At 38.6% G+C, this 19,055-nt stretch overlaps 1 protein-coding gene across 4 annotated transcripts in view; it reads left to right on the forward strand.

Moving 5' to 3' along the window:
• samd12 (sterile alpha motif domain containing 12) overlaps positions 1 to 19,055 on the forward strand; it is a 110,295-nt gene that overhangs the window by 24,838 nt on the left and 66,402 nt on the right. For all 4 annotated transcript variants that reach the window (XM_016663517.1, XM_016663516.1, XM_007577041.2 and 1 more), the window contains exon 3: positions 6,014 to 6,143. In XM_016663517.1, coding sequence (XP_016519003.1) covers positions 6,014 to 6,143 — 130 coding nt within the window. The remainder of the gene's footprint in view (positions 1 to 6,013; positions 6,144 to 19,055) is intronic.

Genomic DNA, 19,055 nt, shown 5'->3' on the forward strand with positions numbered 1-19,055 from the left:
GTAAGACCAAACGACTAAAAAAAAGATCTTTAATTTGACTCTGATTAAATCTTAACACCTCATAATGTCTGTATTTCAGTCCAGCTATATTTCGGTTAATCTCATCAACCGTATCGCTTTCTGAATCCGTGATGCTGATGAATCATCGCTTGGATTTTTAATGGAGTCGGAGCTTTTTAGCACAGATTAAACATGATGTATAAAAACCGGAGGAGAGCGAGCATCCACAGCAAATCATCAATCAATACGCAGCTCAAGGTGAGTTCATCTCATCTGGGTTTAACACGCCCTGCTGTGTTTTATGGACCGGACCAAATATGAAGGTCGGGGGCCTCTGAAGGGTCGCCTGCGCGCTCGTTGTGTTCAAGCTGCAGCCTGGAAATCCAATTTCAAACAGAGGCTTCGTATGAAAGCTCAGTAATTCATCCGGGACGCAGACGCCGCCGCCCTGTCTGTGTCTCTCAGATTAATTAAGAGAAGTGGGGTGGGGGGTTTCATCTCCTGCCAGGTCTGGTCGGAGGGAGATGGGCCGATTGAAAAGGGAGCCGAGGGACGGCAGAGCTGGCAATTAGCCGCACAGCAGAGGCAACATGGAGCTTTGAGCCTCCAGCAGCCGGTCACTTGGTGCCAATCAAAACCGACTAAAAAAATTCAACTCCAACTTTGCTGGAGACTAGAGATGGAAATCGTTCAGTACCTAACGATTCAGTTAGATTGTCGGACTCATAACTCGATTCAGAAAACAAATTTTCTGCTCAAATGGTGACTGACGAGAGAAGAAAACAAATAGAATCTGAATCCCTTTTATTGTCATTGTGCACGAAAGAAAGCACAACAAAATGTAAAAAATGTCAACTCTCGAAGGCAAGACAAATATTTATGTAAAGTAAGTATATCTCAAAGTATTGGGGCAGACAGAAAAAAATAGGAGTAAATTTCTGACTTAAAACTCTGAAAAGTTGAGATAATCTCAGAAATTATCGAGAACTTTCTGAGCTTGAAAAGTTGAAAATCTGCTAGGAAAAAATCAGAAATTTTGAGTTTGGAAAGTCAAAAACCTGTTAGAAGAAAGTACATAGATGTTATGTGTACGCATAGTGTTAAATAACAGTTAAAATGTAGGAAAAACAAACTAACTTAGTTGCAGTCCTTGCAGGTGCCTTCCTCATCTCGGTGCAGTGTTCTGTTCGGACACCAGGGGGCAGTATGTGACAGTGAATCCTGCTGGTGTGGCGGTTTAATGTAAATCTGCAGCTTCTTCCTGGATAAAGACAAGAAATCACCTCAGACAGGAATGAACATCTGTGCAGCAGTTTAAGTTCTCAGATTGTAGAGTTTATAAAATTATAGATTTACTGTGGGGTTTTATTTTAAACCTTGCTGTAAGCAGTGGATTTTAGTTTCAGTTCTGCTGTAGAGTTCCTGCTTCCATCAGAGGGGTATTGATTTCTCTCTGATAAATTGGAAGCTGTATTCTGTTGCTCCATTTACTCTGGGGCGTTTTACACTTTAATTGGTCGTTTCCGATACAACAATAAAAACGACACAATGTGCAGTATAAAGCTGGTTTGTAGCTGTGAATTTACCACCATATTATTCTGTTTTTGCTCTTTTGTTGTTTTTTGCATCTAAATGTTACTGTTAATCAAACTTTTATATAAGCCAAAACGAAAACCAGAGGAAATCAAAAATGCAGTTTTAAAACTATCTTTACATTTAATAGAATAGAAGAATACAAATAAACAAACAATCCTCCAGTCCAGAGCAATGTGCAACTGAGTTGGTCAATTAAGCAATGTATAGTGTGCATGTCTCGTTGGGAATTAAGACAGATTATTTACAAATGGTGACAAAAAAGTTGCAAGAGTATGGATGTAAACACTTAATTAAGTGGGAACTCAGATTATTAAAGGAATATAAAGTTATCCAAACCAAAATGAGAAACCCGTCTTGCTGCTCTCTGTAAGTTATAAACTGTGACTTATACAGTTTGGGAAAGCTGCATTCCTTTACACTCAGGGATCAAGAACATTTGACAACAGGAAGTGGGTCAAAAGATCTAAAAAAAAAATCATGCCTTAATGAGTGAAATTCAAGAATGAATCGGGGGAAACAGTAGCTATGTTTCCATTAAAAATTTGCACAAAACATTTTTAGAGATTCCTCTAATAAGTCATTTGAAACATGCCATGCTATCATTACTTCCTGTCGTCTTCTTCGTCTTTTCCTCCAGTAGCAACATCCTGTTGTTGACCATGCTTCATGTGTGATGCAAAAGAATGTATCCAGTGCAGTTTTCTGAAATAAATTGTTGCTACAGAAAACTAGGATGCACAAAAAACATCCTGGTTTTTCGTAAGTTTTTTCAAAATTGCCGTGCTTACATTAAACAAATTTATTGTCATAATTCCAATTTGCATGATTATTTGGTCAGTGGAAACGCAGCACTATGTGCAAAAGAAGAAAACATGGAACTGTTGCGAACCTTGCCAGGAATGGCTGACAAACCAAAGTTACTCCAAGATCTCAAGAACTCATCCAGGAGGTAACAAAAGAATCCAGAATAAAGCAGCAATAAGAAAGAAACAAGGCAAAAATGGCGTAAATGGGAAAGTTTCAAGGCAAAAACCACTGCTGGCCAAAAACCATCATGATACCCGAGACTTTTAGGAAAGGTTCTGTGGACTAAAGTTTCACTTTTTTGAAAGTGTGGATCTGGTTGCATCAGGTGTAAAAACGTAACAGCAAGTTGCTTCAGGACCAGGACAACTTTCTGTAATCAATAAAACAATTTACTGTCCTGCAGAAAATCTTGAATGACCTTGAGCTCAGGTTTGACCTTGAGCTCAGGTTTGACCTTGAGGGTTATGCAACAGCAAGTCCACTTTTGAAGGACTCAACCAAATAAAAGTTTTGAAAAAGCCTAGTCAAAGTCTTGATTTTTAAATCCGATTAAACTGACCAAAAACTGTGCAGTGCAGCTGGATTATAAAAAATATTTCATCTTAAACATTTAAATGGTAAACAAAGGACGTCTGTAAGACAGGAAATAGTTTTTCTCAGCACTGTAAGCTTGTTTTGTTTTTCTTTGATCAAAGACGCTTCAAAACAAACTGTGCTGATTTTTATTCAATTCCTGTTAAAATATCCAAGAGTGTTTTAATATTTCAGCTTTTCCAGGAATGCTATGAACAACTTTAATCTATTTGACATGAAGTTACTCGAAGCAAATTGCAAATTGTTTTAAACTCAGTCTGACAATCTTGGCACCAAAAACGCACCGTATCTGGAAATGATTGTCTTCACAAAACGATCGCCTCTTTGTTGATGTAGCGCTTTCACATCAGAGCTTCACAAACCAAGTTATTTCATCAGGTTAGAAAAAGAGCAGCTAATGCAAAAACATCAGTCGCTACTACACATGTTGACATGTTCAGGGCTGCAGCTTATGATTATTTTAGTTATTGATTAACTCATTGATTATTCTGACAATTGATTAAATCAAATAGAGAAATTTGAGATTAATCTTAAAAGTTGTAGGTTTTTCTGGCAAATATTTGACTTCTGAAACTGAACTTTCCAACTTTTTCTAGAACATTTCTGACATGTATTTAAAAATGTTAGGGTTTTTTTTCTTGCAAATTTTGCATTTCTGAAAATGTTTAAAAAAAATTTTTCTAGAAAATTTCTGAGATCTCAAAATTTGAGATCCCAAGCAAATTTTTGACTTCTGAAAATTTCAAGTTTTTCTAGAACATTCCTGAAATTAGTCTAATGTTTTTTTCTTTCTGGCAAATATTTGACTTCTGGAACTGAAATTTCCTTGCCGTTTCCAGAAAACAACTTGATCTCAAAATGTTAGTTTTAGATGAATGTCTCCTTTTTAAATTTTTTATCTACCTTGTGGTTTCTCTCTCTCTGCTGGTTGGCGAACAGGAAGGCACCAGCTAGCCTTTCGTAGCGTCCCGAGGAGAACAGCTATGGGCTAAATCAGTCCAGAATGTAAAACACAGATGGCCATTGACTCACAAATGGGTTCATGGAAAATGAGAGCCTCTCGCGTCAATCTGCTGAGTCTACTCCACAGCTTTGGCTTCTTTTTTACTTTTTTATTTCGTTGCCTCATCTGTCAGCTTCTTCTCCTCTCCCTCTTCTGGTTCCTTCTCCATCTTGGCTTTCCTCTCTACTCCGTCGCCTCAGGGCTTCCAGTCAGGGTTAATTAGCACAGAGCCAAGTTGTGTTTAATGGTTAATGTGATTTCTTCGTGTGACAGCACCCTGTCCCTTCTACATACACTCAACATCTATCCATGCACACTGAGAGTTGCGACCTCGCCTACACGTCCGCACACTCGCCTGCTTTGCTTTGGCTGTCTGTCATTTCACCCACACCCCGGAGATACCGACCATATGCCCAAACCAGCGTGCGCCTCTCCCCCAATTTCTTTCTCTCTAGGAAGCTAGATATAGAGCGAGTGGGAGTAGTGGTGGAAGAAAAGAAACAGGTGAAAAGCTGTGGGGAGAAAAAACCCGTTCCATCTGACAGCGACTGTAGGAGATTGAATTTGGGGCAGAGATGATGGAAGCAGCGAAAAGGGAAAACCAAGGACTTTCCACTGCTACGCCGCGGCACAAAGCAGCCCGAAGAGCAGGTTGTAGATGTGAAATTTTAATCACTTCTGTTTGCAAATTTAGTAGCCTCTTAATCAGAATCAGAAGCACTGCAGACACTTTGAGGAGGGATCATAAGGCGTTGCCTGCTGTTGAAGTATTCTGGTTGGAGAGGCGTCTGAAATGTGTGGGACATTTCTGGTTATTCAAGGACTTTAATGAGCCATTTTTATGTTGGCCAAGACGGCTCAGAGAGCTGCAGCTGAAGAAAGTACAGAACATAAGCATATTAAGAAACGGTTAATTTTTACACCTGCAAGTCAGCAAGAAAGCATTGAAACAGCTCAGGGTAAATTAGGGCGCCACCCACTGGATGGAGGGAGAAACAACGACCTCAGCTTTCTGCTCCGTGTTGCACTAAACATCCGCCAGCAGGGCTACTGATCACTAACAGCTACTGAACTGAGGCAGGAGTTTGTTCACCCAACCAAAGAAAATGGATCCACAGAACCAACCGTGTTACAACGTCCATCCATTCATTGGTTTATAAATATATATGTTTTCTGTTAATGGTTATCTATAAGTCATTATGTATAGTTGCAGGTTGCTACAATCGATAGTAGCCACACAGGCACACATTCTATTGGCTGAGAGGTTGCCAGGTGACGGTACTTTTTTGTTCTGAGCTCAAGCAGAAAATGTTTCGCAAGCGAGCAGAGAGGTTTTCAAGTGGAGATTTGATCCGTGCAGAGACGGGCTTTGAAAGGTTTGAGAAAGCACAGTGAATGTTTGAAAGAGAGCAGAAGTTTGGAAAACAAAAGACATGAAGTCCTGTTTTCAAAATGAAAAGGTGTGCTCTCGAATTATGGCAGAAAAATCCCCCTTATACTAAGTTTACTGCAGCTCGCTATGGACTTGACAGAGAGCAATGATCAACAACGAAGGGTGAACGTTTTCAGTTGAACATTTTTCAACTTTCTTCTTTTGCATTGCTGGCTGCATGTGCACAAGCTTAAAGTGTCACATGGATGAATTGTGCTGGTTACTCGGCTGGATGAGGACAAGCGACTGTCGCTTCATTGCTCAAGTTCAGGAGGAAATTAAGGGAGATAACGTTTAAACAAAATTACTTCCTGAACCTGGAAAACTGAGAATCTTCACACATTTGGTTTGGACAATAAAACATTTGCTTAAACATTTTCTGAAACTGCGGTACTTTTAAAGATCTTCAGCAAGTAGTCAAATTATTAATCAACATCAGTTCACAGATTTTGGTGAGACTTATTGTGAAGTTAGGGGTAAAGTTTAGGACTTTTTGGAAATGATCCATGACAGATTTAGACTTAAAAGGCCGCTCAGTGAATGCTTTTTGATTTATTTTTAAATGTTTTCCTCTCATTCAGCCTGGATACGTGAAGCTGTCCAAACCAGTGGCCCTGTGGACTCAGCAGGATGTTTGCAAATGGCTGAAAAAGCACTGTCCCAATCAGCATCAGATCTACAGCGACTCTTTCAAACAGCACGACATCACAGGTACATCTCTGAACCCAAACTGTGATCAATAAGATCAGTGTGTTTCGCACAAGCACCTTAAACTGCTATTATGGCTGCTGGACACAGGGTGTGGTTAAAAACATATTTATTACTTCAATTTGCTCAAATCTTGGGCTAGCACTTAAATTTGGACATTTTTAAGCCTCCAATGCAACAAAACCTTTACAGAACAATAAATGGTTAATATTTTCTTTCTGTTTTGGTTGGACAAGATGTCAACACAGTAGCGATTCAGACAAATCTCAACACAAAATCTTCAATATATAAAAGACTACTTCTTTTCAAAGTGAAGTCTGTGTTGACAAAAACTAGCTAGTTTCACAAGTGACGTCATCGGATATTCTCATTTTGAAGTAAAAAAGGAAGCAGTTCTACAGTTGTGATCATGTGATCTGTTGTATTCCCCTGTAAAATATGTTAAAAAAATTTTTTTTAATTAAAAACAGCTTTAAGTAAGTGAAATCCTGAAGAAATCTGCTTCAAATGGGAAAGATGTTCGCTTGCTGTAATGCTAATGCTAGCTTGTGGACTACTGGCTAACAATGCTAATGTTAACTTTAAGGACAAAAATGTGGTTTCAGCCATGTTTTTTTTTCTTTTCATGGATACATTTTATTTTATAAAAATGTTACTTTCCCCTTCAGCCACCATAAGTTGGATCCAATCTTGTTAGCCTCAAGCTTTTATGTACCGCAAAATGCTGTGAAACGTTCCCATTGTGGGTTTATCAGAGTTCTGCTGCTGTCAATCCTTCTTTTTAGCTCCTATTTTGAAAAACAAATGTGAGAAATGACCATGAAATCTGTCTTCTGACCTAAACTTGGAGCCAAACCAGCTCCTCTCTCCTCCAAAACTCTTCAGAAGTTTCATCGTCTTGCCTCTGAGAAGCCAGATTTCATTCATAACCTCCCAGGTGCGCTCCACACCTGCCGTCTGGCTAACAGCCCACCCGTCTGTCCATCCCTCCTCTTCCCTCTGTCTCTGTTACCAACGGTAACAGTTGCCACGTCAATCACTCCCCCAACGAGGCCCTTCAAGGTCACCCTGGGTCTAAAGCGCTTCAGTCCTCATAGAAACAGACGACCATTAATTTTCACAGCGCTCTTCTCTCTCACAGCCCGGCTGATCACACTAATATGTTTATTTGCTGCTCCTGAGGAAATCCTCGACTCGGCGACCGGCTGGCGACATAAATCTTGCGATGAGCGGTGCGTTGACTCACTCTTTGATGCAATTTTAACCGCTATACGTCTACGTGGAGCTTCAGCATCACCTGTTTAATGGTGTGAAAATATGAATCTTTCTGCTTTGCGCCGCGAATCGCGCAAATGTCTCATCAGTTGCAAAGAGGTCGAATAGATGACCCACGGTTCATTGCATACCTGCTGAAGCGCCGCTTCAATTTGACAGCAACTCCCAAGGAGAAACATTTTAGAAGCATTTGATTTGTTTTCTTTTCATTCAGGTTGTAAACTCACACTTTGATAGATAGATTGTGATTCTTAGGTTTTTAGACCGCAGTGGACTGATGTGTTTACAAGATAATTTGCTGCTGGATATAGAGAAGATTAACACAATCTACCACCGGAAACTCACGCTTATTATGTCTGAGTAGTTTCTGTGCCTTTCTCAAAAGAAATCATTCTTTGTGTGAAAAGATAATAAAATTTGATTGGGTTTATCTCAGAATGAACAAAGTTAAGCATCACGACTGCCTATTTTCTCCGTCACTGCAAAAACACAAAATCTTACCAAGTATTTTTGTTCTAGTTTTTAGTGCAAATATCTTAGTTTCGCCTTATTTGAAGTATACTAACTTACAAGTCACTTTTCAGCAAGAAAGTACTAAAAAAGTGAATAAATCTGCCTGTGGAAATGGTCCTTTTTCACCAGTGTTAAGGAATTATTGACTTAAAAGAAGCCCCTATTTGTTCTTTAATTACTTAATTGCTGCTCTGAATATGGTGTTCTTCCAGAGAATGGCCTTCTTGACGCTGGGTTAATCAAGCAATATTAGAGAACAAAAAAATAATAATTCCACTTAGAAAATAACTGCCAAGATTAAAAGAAACCACTATATCCTAATTCACAAATGTTAAACAATTACATTGTTTTTGTTGGGACACCAATTGATTATATTCTGTTTAATTTTTGTTTTGAATGTATCCATTTTAATGTATACCTCCTTGAATGTTTGTTTTTCTGCTTGTTTGGTTATTGCCGTTATTCGTTGTATTATCTGGTTAATTATTTTGTAGATCAATACGCCTTTATTCCACTTGAAATAAAATAAAACTTAAGACAAGTCAGGTTTGAGCAAGATACAGGAGCCTGTTTCAGGTCAATAACTCCTTAATATTGATAATAAGAGTTCTAGTTCCACTGGCAGATTTTTTTCACTTATTTCAAAATCAACTACCACTGCACCGTTACCTAGCAACCATAGCCAAGCCCAGCCTGTCACCTAGCAACCCAGTTCCAGTTCCACTGGCAGATTATTTCACTTATAACAATATATTTTCCATGTTATAAGTAAAATAATCTACCATTGGAAGTAGAACTTTTAAAAAAGTCAATATCAAGGAGTTGTTGACTTAAAACAAGCTCCTATTTTACTTCAAAGTTACTTGTTAGTTTTGTCTTGCTTCAAGTGTACTAATATATTTGCTGTAGAAAATGCTTTTTGTGTTTTTTCCGGTCTGCTTCTGAATTTTCTAAAGCCATTTATTGTGAGGAAGGATTAAATAAGAAGTACAGAGTTACACTTTCAAACTGAGACAATTGGGAGATAATAGCACGCAGAAAATCTGCAAGTAATTCAGTTTGTCTCCACATTTGGCATTAATTAACGGAAGTCAATTAAAATGGGCCAAGCCTTACCAATTGGACTCGCAATGCAATTTGCATCCTAATCAATCTTTTGAATATTATGCGGACATTTTATTTCCTTTCAACACAGCAACAGAATAAACACGACTAACCAATGTAACACTGTTGGGAAAACAATCGTGCAAACAAGTAAACAAGGAGTTTGAATATGTTTATGTTAGAATACAGGCATGCATCTGAGATAGGAGATTATCTCTTTGTTCGGTGTGTTAGTCAGACTCTACTTGTGACCTTTTCATAATTGAAACCGCGTGAGCAAGGCCGGGGTTTGGCTTCCTTGCGCCAGACTATTTCTTTTGCATTCGGTGCACTGTATTCCCACCAATACATCCATAGCTGAATACCTCTTTTTGACTGCCAGCGGTGCTCAATCTCACTTGTCTTGGCAACATCGTCATCCCTTTCACTAAGTACCAAATCAATAAGCAGTCTCTCTTTTCCAGATCATAATTCAAACAGACAATCGCGTCCGCCCTCTTTAGACATAAAACAGCAGCATGGGGAATGCATTTCACTGCATATTGAGGCGCGTGCAACATTTTAGCATCGAGCGACTTCAGTATGCAGCAACCGCTTCACTGCTGTAACCTCTGCCAAAGGAATCAATGCTTCCCATCCTCTCTCCAGCCTCCACTGCCAAGAAGACGCCTCCCTTCCTCAGTCCTCACCTCCCACTCCCAACAGACACAGCTGCAAATATGGCTTCAACACCCAGCTTCTATTTAAAATGCATTAAAGCATATTAGGGCATAATTAGATATTAGTTCCTAATCCATCGTCTTTACAATGAGGAAGCTTGGTAAAGACTGTAGGCTCTGGCTGAGGTGACGTTATTTAGCAAAATGCGCATAAAAAAGCACTACCATATTTTTTGCAAAAATTGGGAATTTTGTTTCTTACAAACCAACAAAAAGGGGCAATATTTGTGTTTTCAGGGACATAGTCCCATTTTATAGCACAGTTGCATAACTATGTTGACTTCAGTTATAATGGAAATGCTATATTTATCAAATGACTTTGTAATTTAACTTCTTGAAATTGGGCCTCTGTCCCTTTAAGAAGCTTCTTTGCCTTCTGAAACTCCGCCTTCAGGAACTCATCTCAACATGGCTCTTCCATTAACCCTTTAACAATGTTTTTTCAGCATTTGTCTGAGAAATAGTTCTTATGAGCTCAGCAGATGCTCAATTTCACCAGGTGTTTGCTAATTGCTGCTGGCTAGTCTGAAGGAGCTGAGTGGTTGAGGAGGAGCTGTGTCTCGAAGGCAGGGCTATGTCCACCCAGGCGTTTTGCACAGCTGAATGGTTGCCATGGAAATTAAAATATTTCTCAAATATGCATGAAAGAATCAAAGCAACACTCCAGGTGTGTTTTTGATGAGAGAATAAGATAATAGCATGATTTAAAGCTCAAAAAGTTGATTTTATGCAATACTGTTCCTTTAACAATGTCCCCAACTAAGATTTACCTTCAGATTGATTTCAAAATATTAGATTTTTTTTAAAAATTTTATGTGGGGACAATCATTTCAGTTTTTCTCTTATAGTCCGGGAAAGTTTCCCTCACAGAACTCAGTGATATATGGTGTCATAAGCCCTTGCTCTGAATAATTAATAGCCTGTAATATTAGTGGTTAAATGAAGGGTGGCTGGAGTCCTGCTACTCTCTCCGCCCCGCTAGTCAAACTGGTCATTTCAGCTGCCTGGAAAATACCAGTGAGCCAATGCAGCTCATTGGTAGAGACATCTTCTGCAACTGGAGGGTCTCACATTGGATACTAAATGTATATTTGATGAGGCCCAAAAAAGGACAAAAGGTGACAAAGTCTATTTCAGAACGGTCGAGGACACGCAGAAACTAACCACAACAGCCATGTAGCCCTTAGACGATGAATTGTGCAGGCTGCCGCCGGCTGCTGTCATAGAAATGCAGCTGGTTAATGGAGAAAAAGACATACAGCAAATGAGTCAAACAGACTGAAGTAACAGGGCTGCAGATCAGCCTGGAAGCTGCAGTGTAGCATGAAGATTTTATTTTTTCCTCCTGATGGACCATTTGTTGGACAGTTTGGTACTCTGAGATGAAATAATGATTAATTATACAAATTATAGCTGCTGATTTAGTCCAGATCAGCAATTATGGAAACCAAAGATATGTAAAAATGCATTTATTGATTCATTAGCTGCCTCCAACAGCTATAGCTTAAGTGTCCCAGAGCCTACAGCTTTGTAGACTTTGGTAGCGTTACATGTGAGAGGTTTAGATTTTTTCTCTCAAGCTTTTCTTGTTAAACACATAATTTTTACTTCATAAATCTGTAATAATGACTTGGAGCAGCTGTCTCTTGCACTTAAATAGATATTTCTCATTGTTGCTCGTTGTATCGACATGGTGCAGTTTGTGTCAAACAATCCAAACTAATAGGAAAAACTGCTATTCACCTCCTCGCCGGTGGTGGCGCTGCGCCAAGAACTACTGAAGGAAATGACACAGAAACCTCAGACACAAGCTCAACTTCCTCCTTCACAAAATGTAAACAAATATGGAGTAGCATCAGAGTTTAGTGTTTGGAGGATTTCACTTTTGTCTTTAGTAAAAGACCATCAGTCATTTCTCCCACTAGTGCTAAACTTTTAGGTTTGATTAGGTTGTGTTTACCCAGAATGCCCTGCAATATTGACGCTTTCCAACTACATAACTTAATTATTCGAGGCACCATGATGGCCTCAGAAGTGAGCGACGGGAGTATTGAACAGAGCAACTGAAATTGTTTTCCAAAGTTGCTTTTGTCAGTTTATTCATGGCTTCTACTTGTTCGAGCTAGTTTGTCTGTGAACTTAACACACCTGGTTGGGGCTCATAGATGGCAGGACTTGGAAACAGCTAGCTGAGAAACCGACCCATACCTCCTCTCTCCTGACGTGTTGATGGATATGATCGATTTTGCCTGAATTCACACCACATGATTAATGTCACCATGTCATAAACAGTTTCTCTTAAACCGGAGCAGCATTAAAACGTACAAAAGACGAGATGCTAACCAGTTTTTTCCATACATGCTAGGCTACATGATGGTGCGGCATTGTCTCCATGGTTACCAATGATTAGATGCTTACCTTCTCCATAATGCAATATTTGGTATCTTTCTAATCATACCTAAAGTATAACATTATTGCGTTGTAAAACGTGTTCCCTACAAATCCGTGAATAAACCGAGGGCTGCCAGTCGTTGTGATTAACCGCCGCTATCCATCACTGCCATCTTTCCTCGTTAAGAGTTATAAAATAAAACGATAAGTTTGGTTTGCAGCCTTGTCTGTGCTGCACCCTGTGATAATTTGTTAAAGTGAAATAAACTAAATAGAAGTGATACTAGGTTGCAGATGTCTGTTTTTTGACAGGTTTTAAAGGAGCACGTTGGTTGTTTTGACGTCTGTCATGGCGGAGCGAGCGGAGTTATGGAGAGTGCAAAGGGTCAATAGTTTGTTTCCTGCTTTTGGAGCAATCTTCACTCCGCTTGGCGTTCACATAATATGCATTAAAGCCAGAGTTTGCTTTTTTGGTCTGCATCAGAGTTTGATTACACATTCACACCTCATCAAACAGTTCTTTCTAGAGAACATTAATCCGAACTGGAGTTTAGATTAAAGCGGACTAAACAGATTCCAGTAGGATCATCTCAAAAAGGACCCCTGAGGTTCCCCTAACCACACCCTCCTCTCCATGATTACATCATTAGTTTCTGTCCATGAATCCATAAACTTATTGGTTATACAAGGGATTACTGGTGAAGTTTGTAATCAATCTGCACTGACATGACAGCAAGTTGGACTTTGTGTCAAGAATGTGGAAACGTCTTATCTTCGACCAAATAGCCCTTAAAAGCATCCCTGAGTTGTGCACCACCCATAAGGGTTGGATAAACTCTTGATTTTTCAGAAACAAAACCATGGAAACTGCACTCACTGAAACAAACACAGCTCAGTAAAAATATATGTGGGCTTGATTGGAGGAAGACTTTTCTGAATGCGACTATTTGACTGCAATCATCCCGAGGTGGAAATCAGTCAAAAAAAAAAAGGTAGATTTTAATGCCAATCATGAACAGTCATGCTTAAAACTGCCCACTTGTATCTGAATTAGCCAGAACACATTTTAATGCCAAGTCTGAACAGGATCTCTGTTGTTCCGCAGATGACACAAAAAAATGAGCAGACAGCTGACAGGAAGTGTTAAAAAATGTGCTGCTGTTGTAGAACATTAACCTGAGGAAACAAACTCAAATTATTTCACCAAGTACAACCTCTATCAAATCGAGGCGCTGTGTTAATAAGCAGCCTTTGTGCACCTGTTCTTTTTATTTCTACCTGCAAAATGAAGCAAACTCCTGGTGGATCAATGCATATATGTGTGTATTTTGTGTTTATATTTAAGCGGGTGTAAACAAATGCACTCTAAGCTCCCATTCATCAAAGCCGCAGTTGACTGTGCCAGGCTGTAGCTGCAGATTAATCAGCTTCAGCACAACACGGCTGCTCACCCACCACTCATTAATCCGATTCTCAGGCACAATGTGGTTCTGTGCACTTCGCCCAGTCTTTGTGAAATCTGTGTGTGCAACATGCTTCCCTGTATTTGTTCTTTATACAGTGAAATAATATTAAAATAGAGAAATTGTACAGACATTAATTAGTAAAAATTAATGATTCCCTCTCTGTTATTTCTGCCACCTTTCTGATGCATCACATGTATACCCAACATTTCCAGCTTTTGTTTTTGTGCTCAGGATTGTAGCTCAATATTAGCATTATGCTAACAAACAGCTCCGGTTGTCTCAGTGGGCTGCCTGTTGACTCCCTGCTTGAGCTCTGTCGGTACCTTTTCCATAAAAGGTTTTTGGGTTTCTTTTCAGTTGTTACTTCGTCCATATATGGAGGTACTTCCTGTTTTGATGGGACAATAGTTAGAACTTTTCCCATTTTTATTTTATACATTGTTTTCTTCTATAATTTTGGTTTAATTTAATGGGTTTTGTGGTTTTTTTTCTTTATAAGTGACATTTTTATTCTTTCATTTGGGTTTCTGCTTCTTAAAAAAAAACACCCACCAATTTTTTGGCAACAAGTTAATGTTCAGTTTTTGTCTGGAAAATGAGCTGTTTCAAAAACCTCCCGATTAAGTCACATTCAATGGCCATTGCACCATTACCTAGCAACCCCAGGCGAGCCCAGCCCATTACCTAGCAACACAAATTGGAGTTTGGATGTGCTGTACAATAGCTACTGGAAAAGACAAGTGTTTTGTTGTTGACTCACTATCCAGAAACCACTTGCTGCATTCATGTTGGTTGTGCAGGAGGCTCAACTACTGCTTTTCAAAGATGTACTGGTATATAATTTGGGCATCGGTTTGCTGCCATTTTCATGTGTGAGTGTAAACATGGAGTTAGGGGGCGTGGCCAGCAGCAACTCGTTTGGATCTAAAGTGACAGGACGTCCTAAAACAGCTCACTCTGAAAACAGGCAGAACTCAACAGACTAAAATCTCGAATAATTTTGTACAAAAGATGTAATGAACATATTTTGTTTAGCCCAGAGATCTATTCTAACCTGTTCAAGGAACTATAATAGTCCCCTTGAAGTCTTGTTTTAAATTGTAATCTTTGTCTATATAGTTTTAAGTTGACTTTTTAAAAGCCTTACCACCCACTAGGCCTTCCTGCAGACCGCTGCTTTTCTGAAATATAAAACATAATGTGGGGTTCTTGTGAATAACGATGTAATTTGTTACATCAGTGCTTAAAGAAACAGGAAGAAAAACATATTTTTGTACGCTGGGGTTAAATTGATGAGAAATACTTATTTTAAAATTAATTCTCTGCACAATTGGCTTTCAGATCACTGTTGGAAAAACTGAAAAAAACAACAACTCTTTTTTACATTTAGAAATCCACTTGCATGCCCAAACCACTTCACTGAGACGGGCAGCTTCCATTATGAAGTGCAAAGTAAATCTTTTAGATAAGCAGTGAGAGATGTTTTTTATGTTTTGAGATTGCTAAATGAACCAGTCTTTCTGCAACTCTGTTGAATAAGCAGCAGAAAGTCTTAATATTTAGTTTTTACATCTTCCTTTATCCTTCTACATTTCAGGAGCTTTTTTTTATTACAGCTGATTTGCCTTTTTCCCCCTTTCACTATCAGACATTCAACTGCTTCCAAAGCAACTCTTTCTCTTACCTCATTTATTTCCTCCTGACCACTTTCCACTTCTCCAGCCCTCCTCTCCCTCCTCCCTTTCTTCCTCCTCTCCTCCTGGCCATGCTACACTGCACAGTGCATTAATAGTGGTATGAAAAATTCCCCGCTGAGACATGGTGGGATCGTCGATGCCAATGACTCAGAACTGGAGGAACAGAGAGTTAAAAGGCTTGGACTCCTTACAGAAGTTGTTCCACCCCACTGATGTTGCCTTGCTGACAAGGAGGCAAGGCACTTTGGCTGAAAGTTGAGCCGAGTGTTTTTTTATTGTAATCACTGGTATTCTTATATCGCAGTAATTGCAGCACTTCACCGGCTTTGCTCTGGCTTCTTTTAAAGGTATGAGTCTAGTTTTGTAAGTTAAAGATTCATGCCATTTGCTTTTATGCATGCGAATATCTAAAAAAGAAATTATTCAACCTAGGATTTGCTCAAAAAAGCTTTCTGAACTTGTTTTTTCCTAGTATATTTTGGCATACAGATGTTTGACTGCTCTGATGTTAGAGCCCTAAGAAGGCACACACACACACACACGCAGTCACCTACACCATTAAATTATCATTTTAGAGGTACGATTTAGCCTCTCAGACTGTTAAATCTACATCTAGATCTGCTCCTTTCAATTTTAACTATTGGCATTATTCCCAAAAGGTTTGCAGTTTTATCACGAACAAACTTTTATATCATCGACCAACACAAAGCAATGCATGACTGTGAGGTCGAAGGAATAACAGCTGGATGTTTTGATTGTGTCTCTACGGAGGTCAGAAGAATATTTTAACGGATTTCTTTGCAAAATAACTCAAGCTCTGTTAGATTGGATGGTATTCTTTCTAAGTTAGCTTTTTCTTAAAGGTGACACATTATGCTTTCTTGAAAAGGTTAAGACAGGGCGACACAAAATGTGTACATTACATGTTTTTGCACACAGTCATTCTTAGATAATGAGATTTTAGTTTGTGCAGTTCTGCCTATTTTTAGCTCTCTTCATTTTAGGTTAACTTTAAGTTTTGTACCTTTAAATCCTCATAAGCTGCTGCTGGTCACGTCCCGTAATTCAACATTTACACTTGAAAATGGCTGCAAAAAGATATGCAATTATACAACCACACATCTTTGAAAAGCATTAGTAGGACCTCGTGCACAACCAATAAGAATGCAGAAAGTGGTTTCTAAATGGAAAGTCAACAACAAAACACTTTTCTTTTCCAGCAGCCATTGTACAGCACATATAACAGTAAAACCAGCTTACCAAATGTGCTGGAGCTCTGCTTGGGTTGCTAGGTAATGGGCGAGCACAGCCCATTAGCTGGAGTTGCTAGTTAACGGAGCAGCGCCCATTGAATATGACTTGACAGTCAGAAGTGTTCTGAAATGACTCATTTTCCAGACACCAAAAAACATGAACTTGCCCAAAAAAGAAATGGCAGGGAGTTTTGTTTGTTTTTCTCTTTTTGCTGTTTTTATAAGCAGTAGAGACCTAAATGAAGTACAAAAACATGTAACATTTGAATGTTAATTTTGCATCAAAACCAGATTTCTGGAGTGCTTAAAAAGTTGTCCTGTCAACAGTCTCCCACCCAAACTATGGATTTCTGCAGCTCCTCCAGAGTCACCATGAGCCACTGGGCTGTTTGTTTTTATAGTTCAAGGTATGATTGGCATGACCCACTTAGTTGTGTCATCCTTTCCACTTTTAGATGATGATCACTGGGGACCGTTAATTAATAAACACCACCAGAAACATAAACATGGTTAAATCAGTGTTATAAACAGTATCTCAAGCTTTGAACAACATCCCAAATTTAGCAGTTTGAACATCTGAGATCTTCTCAGAACATTTGTTTTTAAACCAACATCACCAATAAATTATTACAGTTAATCTTTGAGATGGCTCAAAGATGAACTCTAATGGAAATTGAGTAGAAATTGGTGTAGCAAAGTAAAATGGGCTCAGCAGTTAGATTTTAAGTAAAAATGTTCAGTTTTTGGTATCTTTCACTTCTCTGTTTTTCTTTGTGTTGGTCTACATTATAAAATGCTAATAAAAAATCACTGAAGCCTGGTTACAACTTGACAGATCATTAAAAAACTTAGAGGAGCAAGGACTTGTACAACGAACCTCTGGTATGTATCTATATCAAGTTATGTGCTAATTTGACCATTCTGTCCTGATGCTGTTTTTCATGCTAATATATGGGAAACCCCACATATCATCAAACCTGCAGTGTGTCATGCTCTGTTGTCTCTGTTATACCTGCAGTTATTGACAACAGACGAAAAAGGAGCAAAAGAGAGAAATGTGAATCTCAGTTGCCATGCCAATCTATCTTTGGTTTCAGGTGGCAAGTGATGGTTGGTCAATATTTATAGACCAGTTACAGCATGGCTCATGTTGGCCCTGTCATGTCAACTTTAATGTCTCAATCTGGTCTCCGCCTTCTTTTCCCCGTCTGTCCTTTCATTATGTTGCTGCTACCTGTAAGCGTTTATGACTCTACTTAGCTGTACTGGTTACATGTGATGTAATTTACACTGAAAATGCTCAGATTTTAACCCCGTCTGGATGTAGCTAGGCCTGTCACAGTAAACAGCAAATCAGTTCATCCCATGATAAATTAAATCTATCTCAATAAATTCCATTTACATATTTATTATATTTCTTTCTCTCTCTCTCTGATGCTTTGGTCTCAGCTAGTCATTTTTTTGAAGGACAATTTTGTTTTCAGAAACGTAATCACTTTATTTGTTTCGGTTTTGTAAGCTATATTTCAGTTCCAGTGTTAAATGTTAATTAGAATTTAAAGTTTATTGATCATTGAGGAATGGTATCATTATGCAGGGTTTCCCCCAGTGTATTATAAGCCTGGCGGGCCACCAGGCTTTACTCGCGCTCCCACCAGGCTGAACATTGCTTATTTATTTGTCTTTTTTTTTAAATGTTTAAATTTTTTCAGACTTTATAGTTGCTGTTCAGGTGTTAATCTTCCAATTTTTTAATAACGCATAATCAAGTGAAATTTTCAAATTTCCTGTCAACTTTAAACATTTTTTAACTCAAAATCACGACGGACCATTGGATGAACGACTAGCGCCCAACCACCAGGCTTAGCAAGTTTTCTGGGGCAAACGTTGTTATGCCATTAGCATTGTATTACTTGACAATGGTCTCAAAACAATATTATCAATTATCACAATAACTTCTGGGAAAATTTATCATTCAGAAAAATTTGTTATAGAGACAGGCCTGTTGTAGCACCAAGCAAAGTTCTAGTCTGGTTCAGACATTAGCATGTTTGTTGCATTGAAACTAGGAATGTTTGTTTATCTTTTATTGTCTTGATATTTTTGTCATGAGAATATGACAACAAATCATAATTTTTTATTTTCAATTAACAATTAAAAACTGTTAATTGAGATTTAACAGTTTTTAAATCTCAATTAAAAACTGTTCATCTTGTCAGGGTTATTATTATTATTATTATTATTTACTATTTTTGCAATGTTTGTCCAATAGAATTATCAATAAATTTGAAAACATGATTAAATGCAGTTAGTGTGTAGCTTAGTGATTCAAATCATGTTTCTTAATGTGACTGTTGTCCTAACGAAGCGTATTACAAATGGGAATGTTTTTCAAGAGTAGTGTTTGTGTTTGTGGGGCTATAATGGATGTGACACACAGTTGCAACTGTACAGCCATAGACATAATATAAGGATAGACGCCTCATGGACCGCTCTC

This window comes from Poecilia formosa, unplaced genomic scaffold (genome assembly GCF_000485575.1).
Source record: "Poecilia formosa unplaced genomic scaffold, Poecilia_formosa-5.1.2 Scaffold426, whole genome shotgun sequence".
Lineage (NCBI taxonomy): Eukaryota > Metazoa > Chordata > Actinopteri > Cyprinodontiformes > Poeciliidae > Poecilia > Poecilia formosa.